The following is a 23,243-nucleotide window of genomic DNA, read 5'->3' as shown; positions in this document are numbered from 1 at the left end:
TTACATAGTTCTCTGTACCTGTCGTATGTATTTTTTATGGTTGAGATAAGGGGGCATTTTGGAATAGACAGCTTCTCAACTTATTTAACAAAATCCAAACCATGTTTTCCCATAGGAAATGAGAAATGGAATAATCTAGCAGTTGATATAAAATGATTAATTCATGATTTTGCTGGTTATTTTCCCACTCCCTTATTCAGTCTCACCACTGTGCCAGTCACGTGCAAGGGACAGAAATGGATGTCCCGCAGACAAGACTGTATGGCTGTGTTCAGACACTACAGTGTTGTCAGAGACAGGACTGAAGTCCTGCAGGAAAGTCATTTTCTCCCCATGGTGCAGGCATAGAATCTAAAAATGTTTCAATGTGGTTCTGCTTTACTGAAGGGTAGTTTCCACAGAAGACACCTGATTTCTATTTCATGACTTACAATGTGGCTACAGAGCATTCACTATCAGCACTGCCCTGGTAGACATTTGTTTCAGGGGAATCTTCATGCTGCTTCTTCTGCCCGGATCCGGCCCAGCGAGGCTTACCTGTGAGAACTGGCTGGGTGCCCTGCTGTCACCATCTGCCATAGCCGTTCAGAGCCTTCCTGCCCACTATAACAAGTAACCTTTCAGTGTTAGTGGATGGCATTTGCTGAATGTTCTTGTTTCCTATCGTGTGGGATGTGAGTGAGCGTGTGACCTGTACCCCAATAGACATCCTCAGGGAATAAACCCTTTAAGATTCACAGATACTGTCTGTAAAACAGATGAAAATGCTTTATGCAATACCATTTGCCATCCTTTTCCTCCCTGGCAGCATTCTGACTAATCTTTTTCACGAATTGCTGTATCTCATCAGCTTCCTGCTGCTGGCCTGGCGTTGCTGCCATACATTCCTCCATCAAACAGGTAGCAGATACAATGTGTGCCTTCCAAGAAAATAGGCCAAGAACAACTTCTATCCTTTGTCTTCTATTAAATGTCTTGTTTCAAAAGCATTCAATCTTAGTCTGGAAATTTTAACTGTATAGCCTCGATCACCTGCCCAGTCCCCACATGACTGCACCATGTTGGAGTCATTCCCAGCTAGATGCAAGGCTTAAGTTAGGGCCACCATGAGTCAGCATATTTTTGACATGCTTTCATATGCATATAACTAGATACATTAGAATCTGGAGCATTTGTTAAACCTCAAGATTTCTAGGCTTTGCTTTATCCTCATTAAATCAAAGTCTTCGGGACTCACACACCAGGTGCCTCTCACAGGCAGCAGCTGTGGAAGCACTGCTGCGGCGTAGTGTGCTCCCTTACCCAGCTATTTTTGATACATAATAAAGAGCAGAGTTTCTTAGTCTGACAGCGAGTGCCAGAGTGTACATCCAACCTTCTAGTAAATCCTTTGCACTCCGTAGACTCTGAATTTTATCAAAGTCCCTAGAGATAAATCTGAATGAATGTGCCTGAAAACTGCATTGTAGGAGAGGGACTACAGTGATCATATAAGAAACGCCTTTTCTAACACATACAGAATAGAAAAACTGTCCAAAGAAGCAACACATCAGATTTCTGTAGATCTGAGGGAGTGATTAGACTAGTCATTGGGAGTCAGTAAACAATGAATACATTCAGTGGAGTCCAAAAGAGGGCTTCATACATCCATTACTACGTATTCCTCCAGTGGTCAGACATTCCCCACTTTGCCTATTAATGAGACTGTAAGTTTAAAAATAATGGAAAATGTGCTTTGTGTTCAAGGGTTACGGCTTTGTGCTGTCTTTCCAGAAAACTAAAGTATATTCCTTTAAGTGCTGACTTTAAAACATAATTGTTTTCCTTGGACCCAGGATTACTGAATTACCTGTTTGCCCCAAATCATCAGTTTCTTGTAGCCGTGTTTCCTCAGTCTCCTTGCTGTCAGCTGTCACTTTGTCAGCAGCTGTTTTGACAAAGGAGGGGTTCTGTAGGGGCCTGTCCATGGAATACCGGGGTGAGTGACCTTAATGGGTTCTAAACAATAGGGCCAGCCTGCAACCGAAACATAGCCCTGGGGGTGCTATGTCCCTGTCTCAGCACCAGGAGCAAATTTGGAAAAGACATCACCTTTTGAATAACTGCAGTTTGTCATTTTTCTTCATTCATGTGAGGGGCATTTCTCTGTGCTGATGATTCATACTGCTGTTGTGGATGGAGGATTTAAAAGAAAATGGTCTGCTTTTTAAAAGAGGGTGTTTATACTGGGTTTAAAGGAAATCTCCATTACTGACATGTGATTGTGACCTCTTTGGGAAATTTTAACTGCCAAGGATGGATTTGTCTTCTGGAGGATGAAAAGTAGAATAATGCTATTATGTTTTTGGCCCTGTATACAACCCATAATTGTGGGTCCTTAGGAATTCTCATTTGTGGGCTTAAAATACTACATTGTACACTGCATTCTGTTTTATCTTAAGGATACATGGGAGCTATGTGACATTTGGTTTTTCACCTGTTACAGTAAAGTGAGGGTAACGACTGCTTCCTAAGATTTTGGTGAGGCGTGGAATTTTAGAAAATGCCTTGTGTAATAAATAGCAGTCTCCTAAGAATAAGTTATTACTCAGTTCCGAGGGGAGAGCAAACAAAAGTATAAGGAGGCAGTATATTTTTAACAATTCAGGATAATTGTTTTTCAGCCCCTTGGGGGTTGGGGGGCTGGAAGGAAAGTGCACGTTAGGATGCTGTGGAGTGGATGGACAAGAGCTGGTCAAGTCCTGTGAGTAAGTTTGTGGGGCGATTTCTCCCTTGTGTACAGGAGAGATGACATTGTCAGCTCCTGCCTATGTGCAGAGCAGACCAGCTGTACTGTGTGACCTTGACTTCGCCTCCTAACATGAGAAGTGGCTGATGAGTGGAGTGGTGGCCAGAGGATGTGCATGACCTGGTTCTAGGGGAGGGGCTGAGAGGTGAAGTCCCCAGTAGGAGGGCAACACCTTGGGGTGCAGTCCCTGAGAGCCCTAGCGATGTCGCCTGCCCAGACCACTGATCTCCTTAAACATTCAGGGCTGGTACCATCTGGTGCTGCACTTCGTGTTTGACTCCTCAGCCTACCAGCCAGCCCCCATACAAAGTAACAATGCACCAGGGAACCTTCTTTACCTGAAAGCTTTTACACTGTTAAAAAAATATATAGGATTTTATAAACAGTCCTGAGACCTGAGAGCCAAAGACGTTGATGCCTGCGGTGCAAATCCACACAGGAAAGAACTGCGTGTGAGTTATTTTGTACCGAAGACCTAAACCACAGACATTGTTCCTAACTAGGAACTTGAAATGATCGTTTGAAGGAGGATCACTAAAAATATGTTATCTTCAGGTTTGTTTCATACAGTGTAGATAATATATTAAATATTAAACACACGAGTCAACATCATTGATAAGAGTTTATAACTTGTATTTTATTATGCCACCTCATTTGAATATGCAGATAGTCACAGAGTACTCAGCAGGGCTCTGTCAACACAAATCTGCCTCAGTGTTCTGCAAGCAGGCACAACCAGGACAGTTATTAGAGAAGTCACAACAGCTTCACTTTTATAGCATTCAAAATAGTATACATACCCCGGCTGGTGTGGCTCAGTGGATTGAGTGCCAGCTTGCAAACCGAAAAGGTCACTGGTTCGATTCCCAATCACGGCACATGCCTGGGTTGCCAGCCACCCAGTCGAGGGTGTGCAAAAGGCAACCACACATTGATGTTTCTCTCTCTTTCTCCCTCCCTTCCCCTCTCTCTCAGAAAAATAAATAACTTAAAATAAAAAATAGTATAAGTAACCATATATATTAACATAAAAACACTTCTTCAACAACAAGTAGTCTTTTTATCCTGGGGAATGAAATATGCTTGTGCTTAGTCAATCCTCATAAGTGTATCTAGAAGAAAAAGAAGAGAGAGGCTGAGCTGATTTACTGTATATTTTTGCTGAGTCCTCACTTAACATCATGGGTAGATTCTTTGACTTTAAGTGAAACAGCATAACAAAACCAGTTTTACCACAGGCTAGTTTTGTAAGCAAGGGTTAGTTAAGTTCTTAGGGCATCTCATCAGCCTTATCTCAAAATGACATAGAATGAAAGGACCCGCTTTCATTGGAGGAACTGTTTAATGAACAATGCTTTATACCTTATTCTTATGTTATCACCATCCTTTCTGTTGTCACTTTTCCCCCCAGGCCCAGATTATATCAAACAGAGATTTCAGGAAGGGGTAGATGCTAAAGAAAATCCAGAAGAAAAGGTACCAGAAAAGCCACCTACACCAAAGGAATCTCCTCATTTTTATCGAAAAGGTACGACACCCCCAAGGTCTCCTGAGACAAGTCCCAAACAAAGGCACTCTCCCCAGCCGTCCCCACAGCCTGCAAGGAAGCAGAACCCCAGCCCAGGGGCCAGACTCAACCTAGACATACGGAATGTGGCTGATGAGCAGGTGACGGCAGTCATCAACAAACCCTTGATGTCAAAGGCTCCCTCAAAGGAGATGGGAGCCATCGTGCCCCAGTCCAAGTACTCTGGCCGCCACCACGTCCCCAACCCCAGTAATGGGGAGCTACATTCTCAGTACCATGGCTATTATGTGAAACTGAACGCTCCCAAGCACCCTCCAGAAGACGTGCAGGAGGACGAAGGACCCAGCCACTCTTCCTCAGTGCTGGTGCACAAGCCGTCACCCAACAAGTGGGGTCCCCCTAAATCTGTGACAAAACCAGTTGCCAAAGAAAGCAAAGCTGAGCCAAAAGCCAAGAAGTCTGAACTTGCTATACCAAAGAATCCAGCGAGCAACAATTCGTGCCCTTCTTTGGAAAAAGAAGCCAATTCGGTAAGTTGACTAAGATGAGTTTTCTCTTCCTTACCTCACTCTGGTTCTTTCAGGTAGCATCATGGGGTGACTTGCACCCTGATGACAGCTAGGCTTGCAAAAGTCCTGACACCAGGAGGCTGCTTGGAGCAAGTCTGAGCACATTTGTACCTGGAGACAGGAAAGAGCTCTCCAAGCAGGAATGCCACCATGGTCACTCAGCCAGCCAGCCACCCACCCACCTTAAACATCATTCAGCTTGGACGGTGTCGTGGTCTAGCAAGCCTTTCCCAGCACTTCCTGGTAGCTTAGTTCGGGCAGCTATAACAAAAGTACCATAGATTGGATGGCTTTCTAAGCCACATGGTAAGAAAACAACACATTGATTTCTTGCCATTCTGAAGACTGGGGAGTTCCAAGATCCAGGCACCAGGAGATTTGGTCTCCAGTGAGGGTCCACCTCATGGTTCATAGACCGTAGGCCCTTTTCTCACTGTGTCCTCATGCAGCTGAGAGAGAGAAAGTGAGTTCTCTGTGCCACTCATTAACCCATTATGACAGCCCTCATAACCTAATTACCTCACAAAGACCCCATCTCCAAATATGCAACATTAGAGATTAGGGTTTCAACATCTGGAGGCACATAAACATGGGGGCCATAATGACAGCTAACTAACTCCCTGGGGGCTTTGAGGGAATCACAGCAACTGTCAGAGCCCGAGCTAGGAAGAGGGCTCCACCATCATTTTCTCAGTTCTTAGCCCACCTTTTGACTCCCCAGAAGAGTCAACACCCTTAGACAAAAGTACATCTTTTCTAGCTATTATGAATTATCCTCATAAATATTTAGTTTGGATTTTACTTTAAACCAGGCTTTGCAGCTAGAATATTTTTCCTTTCCATATGCAAACTAAAAGTATACCTTGGTCTTCTAACCCCTCAGAGTGTTAGTGCTCCTAAAATTCCAGATTTCTGGTAGATGCTGATTTTAATAAATCTTGAGCATTTAAGGTTAATGCTCACTTAATGCTTGAGCATTAAGCATTCAACCAGAAAGCTTTCAGTTATTGATAAGTGAGATTTATTTGTTAATGATATATGGAATTCATATTTTATCAAGCTTTGTTGAATTTATAAAAATCTAAAGCTGAGTAATTTTGGATAAACCATTGACTAGCCTATCCATATGCCTTTGGAACAGAAGTGTTGCATGTTTATCCTAGCTTAGGGAGGAAGCCACAGCCAACCCAATATTTACTAGTAATTTCAGACATGTTTACATAAAGGTGTGTGTTAGTATCTTTGTCAACAAGACTATAATACAATCATCAGTTACTTTTGGTCTCCTTAATTTCCTCACAGGGTTAAACAATTGAAATTCATCTTTTTAATTAAATTATGTTTGAAATTTCTCAGGTTTGTTGACTTTGCTAATATCTGTAAACACTGGTTCCCACCCTTTATTTCAAATTCTAATCCTTTCAATTATCTAAATATACATTAATCAGATCAACTGGATTAGCTTTCTGAGTCAACCCCATGGGATAGATGGTTTTCAAAACAGAGTAACTTCGAGACTCTGGCTGTTCAGTAAGCATTCATTGTTTTCTTTTTAGTTTTAACACTGATACTTCAGTATCCTGATATTATACCTGTTACATATATTATCACTGTTGAAGTTGTTAAATGTAATAATTCACTTCTCATTTGCCTTTCAGCATTTGTATTCACAGATTAATAAAGCCTTACATTTATATTAATATTAGTTTGCCCAACTTACAAGGTGGAAGTTCAAACAATACAAGCCCTATAATTTATAGTTTGGGGTTCAGTTGACTTCTGAAACTGCCCACAGGGAAGCATATGCCCAGTGTCCTACAATTAGATGAGTTACCTCCCTCTTCACTCTAACAGTTTTCTATAAACTTCATAGTTTCCTTCTTTATAAAAAAACATCTGTGTCACTGATGTGCAGAATTGTGTGATTCTGGGAGTGAAGCCAAGCATCTCCCAACTCACTAGGTTTGTCTCTAGTCTTCCCTTCCCACCCCAAGGGGAAAGGAGCACAAGCAGCTCCCACCTCTGCCACCATGGGAACCAGAAACCAGGACTGGCACCTTCCTGGGAAGATTTTTTTAAAGATTTTATTTATTTTATTTTTAGACAGAGGCAAAGGGAGGGAGAGAAACATTGTTGTGTGGTTGCCTCTTGCGCACCCGCCACTGGAGAGCTGGCGCACAACCTAGGCATGTGCCCTGACTGGGAATCAAACTGGCGACCCTTTGGTTTGCAGGACGGAGCTCACAGTCTGGCCCTCAGTCCACTGAGCCACACCAGCCAGGGCCTTCCTGGGGAAGTATTAACAACCTCTTTCTAGTAATAATGAAAACTGCTTTCCACCCCCTGATAACTTTTCTTCATGGAAAGTTAGGAAGTGACAAAATCACCATCAAGATAGTCCATGAACAGCCTTTAGAACCAAGGAGTAGTACTACATACAATTTTTGATTAAACGACACTGTATAAGTCAGAGGTGTATAAATAATAACTTGAAAATTCATGGAAACATTCACACTAAAGCAGACATTTGAGAGAAAACCAGACTGAAGCAGCGAGGGCTGTTTCTGGACAGCTGACGGACCCAGTTTAAGTCAGAATCACCATTTGTCGGGTGGCTCACCAAACTGAAACTAGAATTTCAACCAACTTATTAAGACAGTATAGGCTAGTGGCTGAGGCATTGAACCATTTTTCCAGTCTCCCTAGGTTTAAGTCCCAGCAGCGTGGCTTTCCTTGTATGTGACCTGGATCAAGTTTCCTAACTGCTCCGTGACTTGGTTTCTTCCTCCTCTATCGTAGAGTTGTTAATACTTCTGAAGTTCCTAGCATGGTATCTAGCATATAGTAAGTGCTCAAAAACCATTGCATATAACTAAGTTTGCTTTAACACTGTACTGGTTGAAGCATAAATAGTGATAAATACAGTGAGTCCTCACTTAACATCATCAACATACAGATTCTTGGAAACCACAACTTTAAGTGAAATGACATATAATTGAACCAATTCACCACAGGCTAATTCATATGAACAAGAGTTAAGTTTCTACAGCTTATTTGTGGTCACAAAATGATCACCACACTTCTAAATAAAGATCCAAAACATTTCTAATATTAAACACTAAATAAAATAAATGCAAGCTATATACATATTTAAGAAAGATGACTAAGAACAAGTATTAAAATTCTCTTTCACCCCGCTTACTGCAGTTCAGGGTCGTGTGTGGCCAGAGCCTGTCCCAGCATCTCAGGGCACAAGGCTGTCCCCATCTCGAACAGGGTGCGCTTCCATCAGAGAGCCACTCGCCCCCAGTCAGACTGGGACAGTTCACCTCACGTGCCCAGAGGGCTGTGGGAGAAAACCCACACAGACATGAGAACAGGAAAACTCCACGTCAACAGTGGCCCTGGCCAGGAATCAATTTTTTTTCTCCTCAATCTTTTATGAAACTATGTTGAGTAAAACCAACCTTATTCAAAAACCTGCTATATTCCAGTAGACTCTGACCCAACCTCCCGGTGACCCTGACAATTTATCTAGAAATCTAGCAAATCTTCTGCGACACAGGGTAACATTTAGAGCAAATTAATTCCTTGAACATGAGAATTTGGAGGAGGGAAGCACTGTCAGGGATTACTCTGCAGTCGTTCCCCCCCCCCCCCCGGCCCCCGCCTGAAGACATGTGTGACTCCTGTGGGCAGGCGCTGCGTATGGACTCATGCGATGCCAAACTTTTTTTGGGAGGATTTTGCGACCTGGTGACTTGGGTTGAAGGCAGGGGAGGCATCTTAACAGCTTTATCAGATAGACTGGTGAGGGGTCTTCTAATTCAGAATTTCCTCCCCTTCTGAAAACTGCCTACATTTTTTCCTAGCCATTACTCTGATGAGCTTCCAAGTTTGAGATTTACCTGTTATTTCTTTTGAATTATAAAACTTAAAGCATTCCTGTCAGATCATGTTTGAACCACACACATAGACACAAACAATAAAAACAGTCAATCCATATAATTAAATGTTGTTATTAATACTAAACTAAGCTGTGTTCTTTTATATTTTTGAAGAAATTTTCCATTTAACATAAACTATACCCTTAGCAGAAAAATCCTCACCATTTGAAATGAACAGATAGTCTCTTAAAGAAAAAAATTGATTTCAAGTTAAAATGACTTTCCATATTTTGACTTCCTGCACTTTATGTCCTCACTGCCTCAAATTTTCTTCCAATCAGGACTTGCACTTTGCCCTGCAACAGCTTCCTGCATAACACCTGTCCCAGTCAGTCTTGAAAAGCAAGGCTGATTTTTTTTCATTTTGCTATTTTAAGCTACAACTGGCCACCAGTCATATTTATGAAACTTCACCTTAAAGTTTTCCACGCTGTACCCGGCAAGGCAGCTGAAGAACACAGAGGTCACATCTTGACATCTGCCTTAGTATTAAACACAGCGTCCTGGAATTTACTTTTTGCCTGGTTGCTTTTTGAACCTGTTATTGCTGGTTTACCCTCATCTTTACTGAGTCATCGTTAAAGATAGCTTTATAAATAGTAGGATAAATGGATGTGTATATTAGAATATATACAGAATAAATGTATATTCAGTAGAAAAATTTCCTCATCTTCTTGCATGTCACTGTCTTTCAGAATTGGGAATTAAATCCACTGACCCAAGAGAATTGAAATGATTCCAAAATTCTTAACACATTCATGAGCAAAGTCTAATCAGAGTTTATAATATTCACAGCATTTCCTTAATCTCCATGCTGTTGTGATGTTAAAAGATCATCTCAATTATTTGCTGAGGTATAAGAGTTTCCTACATTATATATTCTGAGTTCACCAGGATCGAGAAGTTACCTGGGTTAGTACTCTCCTAATTTACAACATAATTATTCTGAAGAAAGCACAGGTAGTTACAAAAATTGGATGTTTTTCTGATACTGTGGAATCATGCAGTATGAGAATACCATTTTAAAGAAGTTGATGGGAAATTATTATTTTTAAACAAAGGCCTGTGGCTTTTATGGGTATGTAGAGAAAGGGGCATGAGTTCTGCAGTGAGCAGACTAAAGTTTAATTCTACTTCTAATTTGTTCATACTTGCTGAGTAATCTTGGGTAATACACCACCTCAGCTCTGTAAAATGGAACTAATAATCACTTATGAGGAATTTTTAAAAATAATCTTCAAAGGAATCTTAGCTCACTGCCTGACATACAAAGACCTGCAGTAAATGGGGTTTTTTCCCCCTTTTGTTTACTTGGGGTTTAGGAACTAGGTAGTGTTTTTCTTCTTCCTAATAATCCCTATGTCGAGGGCATCCATTTTTACTTCATCCTTTCCCTCACCCCTATTTTCTAATCACCCTGTTTGTCTTTAAATGCAGTGAATTAGTCCGTTTACCATACCCATGTCACCTGGAAAAGTGCCAGAAGAGAGCAGGTTTTCATTAAACCTTGGTTGCCTGAATTAATTGGGCAGTCCCTACATGGGGGTGCACAGTGGCGAACAAGGGAGGGGCCCTGCCACTGTGGAACTCCATCTGGGGGGAACAGCAGCAGTCGCCCAAAATGGCATTAAAGCGTGAAGTATTAAAATGGGGGGAAATGGCACACACACACTCTGACCTCTGCCAGGGAGGAGATCTCCTTCAAGGATGTGTGACCCAGGTCCTAGACCCTGCAAGATGACCACAGTGGCAGTTCCAGTCTCACTCAGTAACCCCATCCACCAAAACTACTATAGTAAGCATTTGAGGACTAACAGTTTCAATGTTAGTTTTCTCATCTTTAAGAACAAGACTATACCTCCCCACCTAAGTCATGAGGCCAGCTTTAGAATGCTCTTAATGCTATTTAAGAATAAGACACAACTTTAATGGTAACTACCAAGATTGAGTCTTTGTACAAAGGTGGCTGAGCTTGGGCAGATCTGAAAAGGTGGGTCGTATAAGGCCGGTTTGTTTTTTAAACAAGTCAGTAAATTTTGGATACCTTGGGCAGGGTGAGATATATACAGTAGTATTTATCAAAATAGGATTCTGTGATTTCTTAAGTATAACTTCACTTTTAAAATGTTAGAGTTATAAACAGAGAAACAAAAAAATTAGACCTGTAAAATGATTTGTGGAAGCGTACAACTTCCCACTTGCAGTTTTTCCGATAAGGAAGGGGTAATGTCCAAAAAGATGACCAGAGAAAGCAAGAATCAGAGAACTTCATTTTGAGTTTTCCTGAAATTTCTCCCGGGAGGTCTCATTGTCTACAGATTTCACTCCCACATTCTCACTGCCTTTACAAGGCATTAATTCTTCCTCATCCACATTGCTCCTTAACAAAAAATGCATATCTACTCCATGCCAGTTCCGAAGCGTGTTGGGTGAAATGTGTCTCACCCAGACTGTTGCCCAATGTTTTGAGGCAAACATAGCAGATTATTTTTAAGTCATATTTTAGATTTAATTAAAACTAGATTCATTTTTAAGTGAAAGTTCGAGATGGCTTCATCTAAAAATGACATTGCTATTTTTAGTTTATACCTTTTGTAACCACTATCATTCCTCCCTTATTTACTGCAACTGTGTTGGCTTTTTTATATTTTTAGTAATTGCTTTTTTATGAGTTAATTTAGGGACCGATATTAAAATGTTAAAGTTATGCTGGTTGTGTTCTGTTCTATTTCTAGGGCCCTAATTCAGTCATGATCGTCCTTGTCATGCTGTTGAATATTGGATTGGCCATTCTCTTTGTTCACTTTCTAACTTGACTGGAGTTAGGAAAGGTAAGAACAGTCTTAATCTCTATATAAAAATCATGAAATATAACATTCTCTTCCCATATTCCAATTCACATTTTTTTAACAACTACATATTGTCCTTCACTTTAATTTTGGCTGTGCCTGAATGTGATTCAACATAGTTACTCAATGATACAACTGTTTTGACCCTACGATGAAGTCATGACAACTAGTGGTGTTAGCCCACAGTTCTCCGCAGTGGTGTCATCAGCCCTTTAAATGGCACACCCCAGTCAGATGCAGACACAGGGAAGGAGGTTCGGAATTAGGATGGGCTCACGAGAGAAACGGAAAATGCAGCCAGAGTACCCGTTCAGTTCCCTTGCGAGTGCTTTATGGCTTTGGGGTCCTCTGGGAGCCGAAGCAAGCAGCCGTGTTGGAGCACAAAACTTAACAGTCATTCTTTTAAAAAATCTGCTGAAGCAGGCTCATCCGGCAAAGTTCTTGGCATTGACTACTCCATCTGTCCTAGCTGAGTGTGACTAAACTGGAAATGTATGGAGCTGCGTTTTTTTTGTTGTTGATGGAAGTCAACAGCTGCCTTACTATTTTACCATCTGACGTTTTCAGTAGGGAGCTGGGGAAACAAACGAGCCCGAGGAATGCGGCCGGAGGATTGTGTTGCTGCGCCACTTTTCCAACATTCACTCCTGTCTCATTACAAGAACGAGGTAGCAGCATCACTCAGCAGTCTTATGCCATGACCTGCTGCTTTAACGTCTCCCGGAACATTCTGGGAGAAAATGTTGTGTTTGCTTGTGCACGACTATTTTTGCTGTTTATTTAAATATGATGTATGGTCACCTACCATGTGCAGTCCTGGCCAGATGAAACACACATGTTGCATCTCAAGGAAAAGAAACAACAAAATTCTAGAGAAATGTGTTGATTTTGACAGCAATACATCATTTTTATGTCATTTAGTCTTCCTAAACCTTTGGTGAAAGGCTGTTTATCTTAAAAATTTAGCAATTTGAAAGCATTATACCTTCCTAAGAAATAATTTAATTTTAAATATTTTTAATGTTACTAAATGAATTATTTATGCACTTACAAGGTGCTCAACTTTAAAGGCTGAAAGACAACAGAATTCTAAGAAGTCAGAATGTTGCATGGGTTGCAGTAATCGGTGTTTAAAAGATTCAGTTTCATTGCTGACGTACTTTACAACCAAATAAAATCTTGTCAGTGGCTATGTTAATTCCCATGAAACTTAAGCAAGATGCTATTAATAACTGCTCTTCTCTTTCTTTTTTTTTCCCAACTGAATATTTTGTTGAATACATTCAGGTAGAGCATAAAGCTTTGTGAAATCACTGCTTCTCAATTTTATGCCTTATGTGTTGTTTTTCAAAGTCCTTTTAAAATTTTATTTCACATCTTAAAGGCTTAGACATTTTTGTTTGAGTATTTGTCCTTCACAGTCCTTTGTTATTCTGACATAATCAGATTTTTTGCTGTTTTATAATTAATCCTTTATTACTCAGAAGCATGCTTACTTCAAGAAACTACATGGTCTTTCTAAAAGTAACTATTTGAAAAGAAATTGGGGAGGAAAGGTTTCTATTAAATCTCTATGAAACATTACATTGTGGAGAGGGAGATATTCCTAAATAGTTTCACAATCTGCATGGTTTAATCCAATTCTTTTTGCCTTGCTACCTTTTCAATGCAGAAGAAGCAATTCACATGTTAGCACAGGTGTGGCCTGGACGCTCTGTCACCTGCCAGGTAGTAACCCAGTGGTGTTTTTTGCAGAAGTACAATATGTTGAGAATCCTGGGTGTGACCAATGTGGAATAAAGAAGAAAGCAGAAAGAGAGCAAATGAAAATTACAACTTGTATATTTATTTTTTACATTTTGCTTTGACTTTTAAATTTAAGAAGTACATTTTTACCCAAGAAACGTTTGAGTTCCTCTGTCAGTCTCAATACTGACACTTCTCCTTCCTAATCCCATAGCTCTTTACGCTGGGAAAGCTGATTTTTTAAAGAAAAAACAAAATACTTAATCTTATTAAGTGTTTATTTAAAATATGTCATGCTTTGAAATAATGGATAACAGATAACTAAAGGATATGTTTATACAGTGAGCATGTTGGTTCCATTTATAAATATATGTATGATTTATAAGCTTTTTTAAAACAAAGCCAAAATTGTTGGTATTTTTCTAAAATGTGCACAGCTGTATTTTACATGAAAGGCTCTTTCTAATGGGTTGTTATACTGTACTCTACATTTTGGACAGCACATGAGGTCTGCCAATGTACTTAATAAAACATGACTTGTTTATTTAAAGTTTCTTGCTGTGAAAAAGAACTCCCTACCTGTGAGTTCCTTTATTTATAATTCTTGAAACCAAAATGTATAATGTACAGTTTTCACAACTGTATCTGCTCTAATAAAAAGAGTTGGTTATTTAAAAAGTTTCAGGTGTGTTTCCTGTGTGAGTAAATTACTCTCTGCGGTTACGTAGAATTTTTGGTGGTGGTGGTAGTATTGAAAGAAAGACCTGCTGAAAAATTAACAGGGGGGGAGGGATGGTCTTGCAAGAAGCCACATCGCAGAATGTAGTTGTACCACACCATGATTTCTTTCTACGTTTCTTTCATTCTGGGCCTTCCAAATGATTTTGCAAAATAAGATTCCCTGCTCTGAAGGCTCTTGCCTTCTTCATTAATTGGATTAGCGACTTATTCAGGATTTCAAGTCAGCTCCTATTTTTTAAGGAAAACTCAAATTTGGAATAAATTTTTATTTGCATGGGTACTTTTCAATTAATTTAAATTTTTTGACCATTGAGCCCCAAATAAATTAATGTGTTGCGAGAGCCCCTGCTGCTTGAGCACACTTCTGGAAGCATGCAGCCACTGGGCTCCCTTTGAAGCCACCCTTGGTACTGGTCTAGGCAAGCCGCCTGGGAGGTGTGATAAAAGGACCTGTCCTAGAACAGCTTCCCAGGGAGCTGCTGGAGCACTTACATATTCCCAGATTTGTCACTACTATTGAGGGCTAACCTATTGGAGACCTCCATATAAATAACGCACAAAGTCTTCACCACTAGGTACTAACAGACTTACCAATTCAAATGGTTAATCTAGCAAATCCTAAAAAAAACACAACACAGAACAGCATGTTTGGGAGCATGCAGGAAAAGCACAGGGTTCTAGAAAGACGACTGATTCCAGGTTCAGGTTCAAACCACATGTGTTAATGGTTGAGGCCAAAGCTCGGAAGAAGACTATGTGGTTGAGAAAAATCTGGAAAATATTCTGCATGCTCATTTAATGCAATACACATTTTCAAGAGTTATGGTGAGCAGGGTCCCCAGGCTCACACTCAGTGCACCTCGCTGTCCTCTTCTCATGTTTTGGGATGTTGTGCAGCCTCGTGTTTCCAACTTCATACGTAGTTGTAGATGTGGCGTAGTCTGCCTATCTGTGGGAATGGTTCACGAGGCTGTGTTTGATTGACTATCCTAGGTTTGCGAAATATGTCCAACATTTCATTCTTACTTTGAAAGTACTGAAAAGTACTTTAGTATTCCCTAACAGCTTCTATAGGGGTCAGAATAATAGTAGAACAAAATAACAAAATAATTTAAGGAATACTAATGAATAGTGTGACTGTGGATAAATTTCTCACTAGGCCCTGATTGACTGTCGATTCTCCCCTAATCTAATCCCCTGGGTTCTCTGTAAAATGGGTGTAATCATATCACTACCCTCACAGGCCAATTGTGAGGATGAAATGAGCTCACTTACATTAAGTGCTTAATACAGTACCTGGCACATAGTAACTGTTTTGTATGTATTAACTTTTACTAATAGATGGAACTAAGAAAAAAATATTAAATGTCTATAAGTGTCTCAAACGAGTTAAAAAAATAAAGTGAGATCCCACTAAAGGTCTCTTTATAAGGGTTAATTATGCCACAGGTCATGTGATATTCTTTTTTCAGTGGTGATCAGTGAGTCTTTCTCGCTGTAAAAACCAAATGCCACATTTACAAACATCCTTCTTGGCACTTTCACATCAATGTCTCATTAAATTCATACAAAACTCCTATGGAAGATTTTCTGCAATTAAATGATTTGCCCAAGGTCTTGTAAACAAAACATTAAAATTTGTAATTTTGATCTGACTCTACATATTGTGCTTTTTCAATGACATATTTCACAGAACTAGAACAAATATTTCAAAAATTTATATGGAACCACAAAAGGCCCCGCATAAGCAACAGCAGTCCTGAGAAAGAAGAACAAAGTTGGAGGAATCATGCTACCTAATATTAAGCTATGGTATAAGGCCATTTTACTGGCATAAAATAGACACATAGATCAATGGAACAGAACAAGAATAGAGAGCCAAGAAATAAACCCATACCTTTATAGTCAATGAATATTCAACAGAGGAAGCAAGCACACACAATGGCTAAAGTAGTTTATTAGAGAAATGGTCTTGGGAAAATGGACAGATATGTGCAGAGCAATGAAACTACACCACCTTCTTACACCACACACAAGAATAAATTCAGAATGGATCAGAGACTTAAATGTTAGACCTGAACCCATAAAAATCCTGGTAGAAAACAAGCAGTAAAATATCAGACATCTTTCGTATAAATATTTTTGTTGATATATTTCCTAGGGCAAAGGAAACAAAGGAAAAATAAACAACTGGAACTACCTCAAATTAAAAACTTTGCACAGCTAAAGAAACCATCAAGAAAATAAAAAGGGAACCCAGTGTATGGGAGAACATATTTGCTAATGATGCATCTAACAAGGGGTTAATTTCCAAAATAATATAAAGAATTGATACAACAACACTAGGAAGGCAATCCAATTAAAAAATCGGCAAAAGAACCTGAATAGACACTTCTCCATACAACACATACAGATGGCCAATAGACATATGAAAAGATGCTCAACTTCTCTAATCATCAGAGAAATGCAAATTAAAAATCACAGTGAGATACCATCTCACACAGTCAGAATGGCTATCATCAATAAGTCAACAAACAGGTGCTGGTGAGGAGTGGAGAAAGGGGAATCCTTTTGCACTGTTGGTGGGAATGCAGAATGGTGCAGCCACTGTGGAAAACAGTATGGAGATACCTCAGAGTGTTAAAAAGGAACACCTTTTGACCTAGCAATCCCACTTCTGGGAATATATCCAAAGGAACCCAAAACACTAATCCAAAAGAACATAAGCACCCCTATATTCATTGCAACATTATTTATAATCACCAAGTTATGGAAGCAGCCCAAATGTCCATCAGTAGATAGATAAAACAACTATGGGATTCAGAGAAGGAAGATGGCGACAGAGTAGGAGGGAGCAGATTTCATTTCTCCCTACACACAGGAGAAAAACCTAGCCAATGAAGGAATAAACAGCCAATGGTACCCCAGCGTGTATCAAAATAAGAGACCAAAAATTGTAGCGGACACTGAAAAACCAGATGGTAAGGAGAGTGCTTCAGGACAAGAAGGTCCCAGGGACCAGGGCAGCTGTAACCCAGACCCAGACTCCTTGGGAGCAGTGGGCCTGCCACAGAGTCCTTGGGAGAGAACAGGGTCAACTGCTCCCTCCCTCCCTAGCCAAACAAGGTATAAGTATCACTGGGAGAGACCTGGTTGCTTGAAGTCACAGAAAGGGGAATAAGGGCAAAGAAGCAAACACAGAGGGGGCCGTGATCACCCATAGAGTCTGTGGTCACCATCTTGGGAGAGTTGCACAGTGACTCGCACTGACCCTGATAGTCACTGGTCTGGCTGGAGAGTTGGGTGGTATGAAGTGGCAGGCTTGAGTAGGAGGACTTTCTTGAAAAGGAAAACTGAGAAATTCTGCAACAGCCACTTGGCCTACTCCCCTCCCACCCGGGCAGCAGTCCTGAGGGTGCCTGGAAGGTTGCACAGAAGGCCTCAGGAAAGGCCCTGCATACCCCCACAGCACTGGGAAGGGACCGAGACAGCCTGGCCAAGCAGGAGTACACAAGCCCATACCCCAGCCCACAGTGGTAAACACAGGGAAAGAGCCTCTGAGGCTGACCCCTGATCCCTCTGACACCTGATCCCACACCCAAGGTATCCAAGAGAGGTGCCAGACTAGCTTTAGGGAGAGTGTGCCTGAGAATGGCTGAGTACACACTGGAAAGGGAGAAAAGCCACACCAGTCTCCCATCAGCCTACTGCAGCCAGCAAGACCAGAAAAACCGGTTTGGTCAGATTGAAACCAACAAAAGGTATATTTTTTAAGTAATCTTCTACTTTTTAAATTTTTATTATTGTTTTATCTTTCAATACCTTTTTCCTCGCTTTCCTTCTTCCTTGTTTTATTCCTTCTTCCTTTCTTTCTAATTTTATCTCTTCCTCCCTTCTCCTGCTTTTTTTTTAATACCCACAAGGGAGACAAAAAAAAAAACGAACTGTGAAAGGACCAGAATTGGACCCAACAGGGGGCATCCCAACAATCAAGACAGTGAGACAAATTTTACTTTGCTGTTGCAGAGAAACTGCAAGTTACTGCATATTTGTATTATTAATTTTTTCATTACTATTACATCTCTTATTTTAATAGTATTTTTGTATTCCTCTTCTTTCTGTATAGTCTTCCTTGCTTGGATGGTTATCATTTGAAAGGTTTCCCCTCTTCTCTCTTTCATAGTGTATTGCTAATTTACTGTCCTTCACATCACTTGTGTTCCTTTAACACATGACTCAAAGTCTTATGTCCCCTATTCATGTTATCCAGATCACATAGATTCTGTCAGATGATTGTTGCTCTAATATTACTGTAAATAATAGCTGTTCCATACAATTGTAAATACCTCGCAACACCCCTCCCAGATCTTAGCCCACTTCTCACAGTTTCCTGAACTCTATTACTATAGTGGTTAACTCTATTCTCTCACACACTACACCTATTTTCTATCCTTTACTCGCACCTTACCTCAGAATCTGACCTTCCACAACATCACTGCTTTGTAGACCCAACACACAATTTTTCCCTCCCCAACAAGAGTCTTATCTTCCTTCCATCCTTTCTAGAAAGTGGCTAGTTGGGTGGAAGATCATGGTTAACACTATACATAGCCAAAGGATCTCCTATCTCTCCTCTACCAGCTGGTACTATAAATATCATAGAATACTCTTTTGCTGTTTTAAACCATTTTGCCTTCCCCTCCCACTGATTACACACAAAAAAAGAGTAGGTGGAAGCAGTAAACAGCAGGATACCCACTGGAAGAGGAAACCCAACAACAAAGGAACCACCAACAGATAACAATAGAAGGTGAAGGAGGGAGTGGAAACCACACAAACCTCAGTCCAGGATCTATCTGGAAATACAACTAAATAGTGGATAAATTACCCAGTACAGACAACTGAACAAGAGCAAAAGAGAATCCTCAAAACCTTGTACACACCAAAGAACCAGCTTTAACACAACCGGCCCATACCTGCACAACAGAATACAAGAGGTGGTGGACAGAGTGACCCTCAGTTAACCAACTGGTGGGAAAGACCCCCAAAAAAAAGATCCACAAACAATCAAAACCCAAAGACAAACACAGAGCCAAATTAAAGGACAGCCCAAGACTAGTGAGCTTGGGAGATCAAGGAGACTACACCACTGAATCTCACAGGTATTCTAGCACAGATGTTCACACCATAAACCCAAGAAGCCAGAACAAATCAATTTAAGAAGCTGACGCTAACAAGAAGAGTCTCACAAACAATGGGAAGACAAAGAAACAATCCCCAAATGAAAGGAAAGGAGGAAGCCTCAGAAAGAATGGTAAATTTAATAGAGGCAAGTCAACTATCAGATATACTGAGTTCAAAGCACTGATTATTAGGAAGTTCAATGAGCTCACAATGAGCTACCAGAAACTACAGGGGAGCTATAATGAACTCATTGCAAACTATATTGACACACAAAAAGGAAATAGAAACTATCAACAAGGGCCAACAGAAAATAAAGAACTGAAGAACACAGTAGAAGGAATCAAAAGCAGGACTGATGAGACAGAAGATCAGATCAGTGAGCTGAAAGACAAAGTAGGAAAAAACACCCAGAAAGAGCAAGAAAAGGAAAAAAGGCTCAGAAAGAATGAAGACAGATTAAGAGAAATGCAAGACCATATGAAATGTAATAATACTCTTATAATAGGGATACCAGAAGGAGAAGAAGAGGAGAAAGGGATAGAAAATGTATTTGAAAAAGCAATGATGGAAATTTTCCCTAATTTGATGAGACAAAAAGTCACACAAATCCAGTAAACACAGAGAGTTCCTATCAAGAATAAGCCAAAGAGGCCCACTTCAAGACGCATCATAAATAAAATGGCAAAATTCCAAGACAAAGAGAGAATCTTAAAGGCAGCAAGGGAGAAACAGGAAGTAACATAGAGTTGAGCCCCAATAAGGTTAGCTACTGGCTTCTCAATGGAAACACAACAAGCAAGAAGAGAATGGCCAGAAATATTCCAAGTAATGAGAACCAGACTCCTGCAACCAAGGCTGCTTTACCCAGCAGGGCTCTCAGTCAAGATAGAAAGCCAAATAAAGAGCTTCCAAGACAAAAGAAGTCTAAAAGAATATACTTCCACAAACCAGCTCTCCACGACATGCTAAAGTGACTGCTCTAACAAAAAGAAGGAAAAGAGAGAGGGGGGAACACAGGTACAAAAATAGCAATGAATAAATACCTATCAATAATAACCTTAAATATAAATGGATTAAATGCTCCAATTAAAAGAAATAGAATAGCTGAATGGAGAAGGAAGCATAACCCACACATATGCTGCCTACCAGAGACCCACCTCAGGACAAAATACCTACACAGACTGAAAGTGAAGCTCTGGAAACAAATTTTCCAAGCAAAAAAGAAAAAAAAGCCGGAGTATCAATACTCATATCAGACAAGATAGACTTTAAAAAAAGGGCCATAAAGTGAGACCCAGAAGGCCACTTCATAATACTCAAGGGAAGAATCCACAAAGACATACACATTGTAAATATATGTGCACCCAACATAGGAACACCCAAATACATGTAGAAAATCTTAGAGGACTTCAAGAAAAATATTGACAAAAATACAATTACAGTAGGGGGTTTTAACACCCCACTGTCAAAAATGGACAGATCTTCCAAACAAAATATCAACAAAGATATTGTGGCATTAAACAATGCCCTAGATAAAATGTACTTAACTGGTATATATAGAGCCCTTCATCCCAAAGAAGCTAAATACACATTCTGTTCAAATGTACATGGAACATTTTCAAAGATAGACCACATGATAAGACACAAAACAAGCCTCAACAAATTCAAGAAAATTGAAATCATCTGAGCATTTTCTCTTACCACAAGGGACTGAAACTAGAAACCCAAGGTAAAAAAAAAAAGGAAAACCCGCGGGAAAACACTCAAAACACTCAAAATCATGGAGATTGAACAATGCTATTAAACAATGAAAGGATCAAGAATGAAATTAGGGAAGAAATCAAAAAGTTTCTGGAAACAAATGAAAATGAACTCCCAACAACCCAAAACTTATGGGACACAGCTAAGGCAGTCCTGAAAGGGAAGTTCATAGCAATACAAGCCTACCTAAAAAGGATAGAAACATTTCAAACAAACAACCTAACCCTACACCTACAAGAACTCTAGAAGCAACAACAAAGACAGCCCAGAGCAAGTAGAAGGGAAGAAATAACCAAGATCAGAGCAGAACTAAATGACATAGAGACTCAAAGCACAATTCTAAGAATCAATGAATCCAGGAGCTGGTTCTTTGAAAAGATAAACAAAATCAACAAGCCCTTGAGCAAGCTCATCAAGAAAAAAAGCGAACCTGGTTGGTGTAGCTCAGTGGATTGAGCGCGGGCCTGTGAACCAGAGTATTGTGGTTTGATTCCCAGTCAGGGCACCTTCCTGGGTTGCAGGCCAGTTCCCAGAAGGGGACACACGAGGGGCAATCATACATTGATATTTCTCTCCCTCTCTCCTTCCCTTCCCCTCTGAAGATAAATAAATAAAATATTTTTTAAAAAAGAAAGAAAAAAGAGAGAGAACCCAAACAAGCACAATCTGAAATGAAAGAGGAGAGATGGTGATGATTATTATTATTATTAACTGATACCACAGAAATATAAAGTGTTGTAAGAAATTACTATAAAGACCTGTATGCCAAGAAATTCAAAAACCGAGGTGAAATGGACAAATTTCTAGAAAATATAATCTTCCGAAACTCAGTGAAGAAGAAGCAGAAAGCCTGGACAGACCAATAGCAGCAGGTGAAATTGAAGCAGTAATCAAAAAACTCTGGACACACAAAAGCCCTGGACCAGATGGTTTCACAGGAGAATTCTACAAAGCATTTAAGGAAGATCTAGTCCCTATCCTTTACAGACTATTCAAAAAAACTCAAAAATGATGGAATACTCCCAAACACTTTTTATGAAGCCAGCATCATCCTAATTCCAAAAAGAGATAAAGACACAACAAAGAAAGAAAACTTCAGGCCAATATTGCTGATGAACATAAATGCTAAAATCCTCAACAAAATACTGGCAAACTGTATCGAACAATACATTAAAAAGATCATTCACCATGACCAAGTGGGATTCATCCCAGGGATGCAAGGATGGTTCAACATTCACAAATCAGTAAATGTCATACATCACATAAACAAAAGCAAAGACAAAAATCACATGATCATATCAATAGATGTGGAAAAAGCATTTGATAAGGAACAGCACCCATTTATGATAAAAACAGTCAGCAAAGTGGGAATACAGGGAGCATTCCTGAACATAATAAAGGCCATATATGAGAGACCTACAGCCAGCATTATACTCAATGGGCAAAAACTAAAATCCTTTCCACTAAGATCAGGAACAAGACAAGGTTGTCCACTTTCACCACTTCTATTCAATATAATATTGGAAGTCTTAGCCACAGCAGTCAGGCAAGAAAAGGAAATAAAAGGCATCCAAATTGGAAAGGAGGAAACAAAACTGTCACTGTTTGCAGATGACATGATAGTGTACATAGAAAATCCTATAGATTCCCCAAAAAAACTGCTCAACCTAATAAATGAATTTGGCACAATAGCAGGTTACAAAGTTAATATCCAGAAATTAATGGCATTTTTGTATACCAACAATGAAACAGCAAAAGCAGAAATCAAGAAAAAAATCCCATTTGATATAGCAAAAAGAAAAATGAAATACCTAGGAATAAACCTAACCAAGGAGGTAAAAGACATGTATGCAGAAAACTACACAACACTGAAGAAAGAAATCAAGGAAGACACAAACAAATGGAAACATATACCCTGTTCATGGATTGGAAGAATTAACATCATCAAAATGTCCATACTATCCAAAGCAATTTGCAGATTCGATGCAATACCTATTAAAGAGCCAATGGCATATTTCATAGACATAGGACAAACATTTCAAAAATTTATATGGAATAATAAACGACCCCGAATATCTGCTGCAATTTTGAGAAAGAAGAACAAAGTAGGAGGGATCACAATACCTGATA

The 23,243-nt window shown here is 39.9% G+C and overlaps 1 protein-coding gene across 2 annotated transcripts in view; it reads left to right on the top strand.

The window, feature by feature from the left end:
- The window catches only part of JPH1 (junctophilin 1), an 89,910-nt gene extending 75,811 nt beyond the window's left edge, over positions 1-14,099 (top strand). The window contains exons 4-6 of one of the 2 annotated variants that reach the window (XM_037150965.2): positions 4,200-4,846; positions 11,568-11,663; positions 13,437-14,099. In XM_037150965.2, the coding sequence (XP_037006860.1) occupies positions 4,200-4,846; positions 11,568-11,648 (728 nt within the window). In that variant the 3' untranslated portion in view covers positions 11,649-11,663; positions 13,437-14,099. Of the gene's footprint in view, positions 1-4,199; positions 4,847-11,567; positions 11,664-12,248 lie in introns of both variants that reach the window. The other variant, XM_037150964.2, reaches the window with a different exon arrangement.
- Positions 14,100-23,243: the final 9,144 nt, after the last annotated feature.

The sequence above is a fragment of the Artibeus jamaicensis genome, unplaced genomic scaffold, assembly GCF_021234435.1.
Source record: "Artibeus jamaicensis isolate MK-2021 breed Jamaican fruit bat unplaced genomic scaffold, CSHL_Jam_final scaffold_916, whole genome shotgun sequence".
NCBI classification, from domain to species: Eukaryota; Metazoa; Chordata; class Mammalia; order Chiroptera; family Phyllostomidae; genus Artibeus; species Artibeus jamaicensis.
The sequence above is the reverse complement of the archived record's forward strand: the minus strand, read 5'-3'. Positions and strand labels throughout refer to the sequence as shown.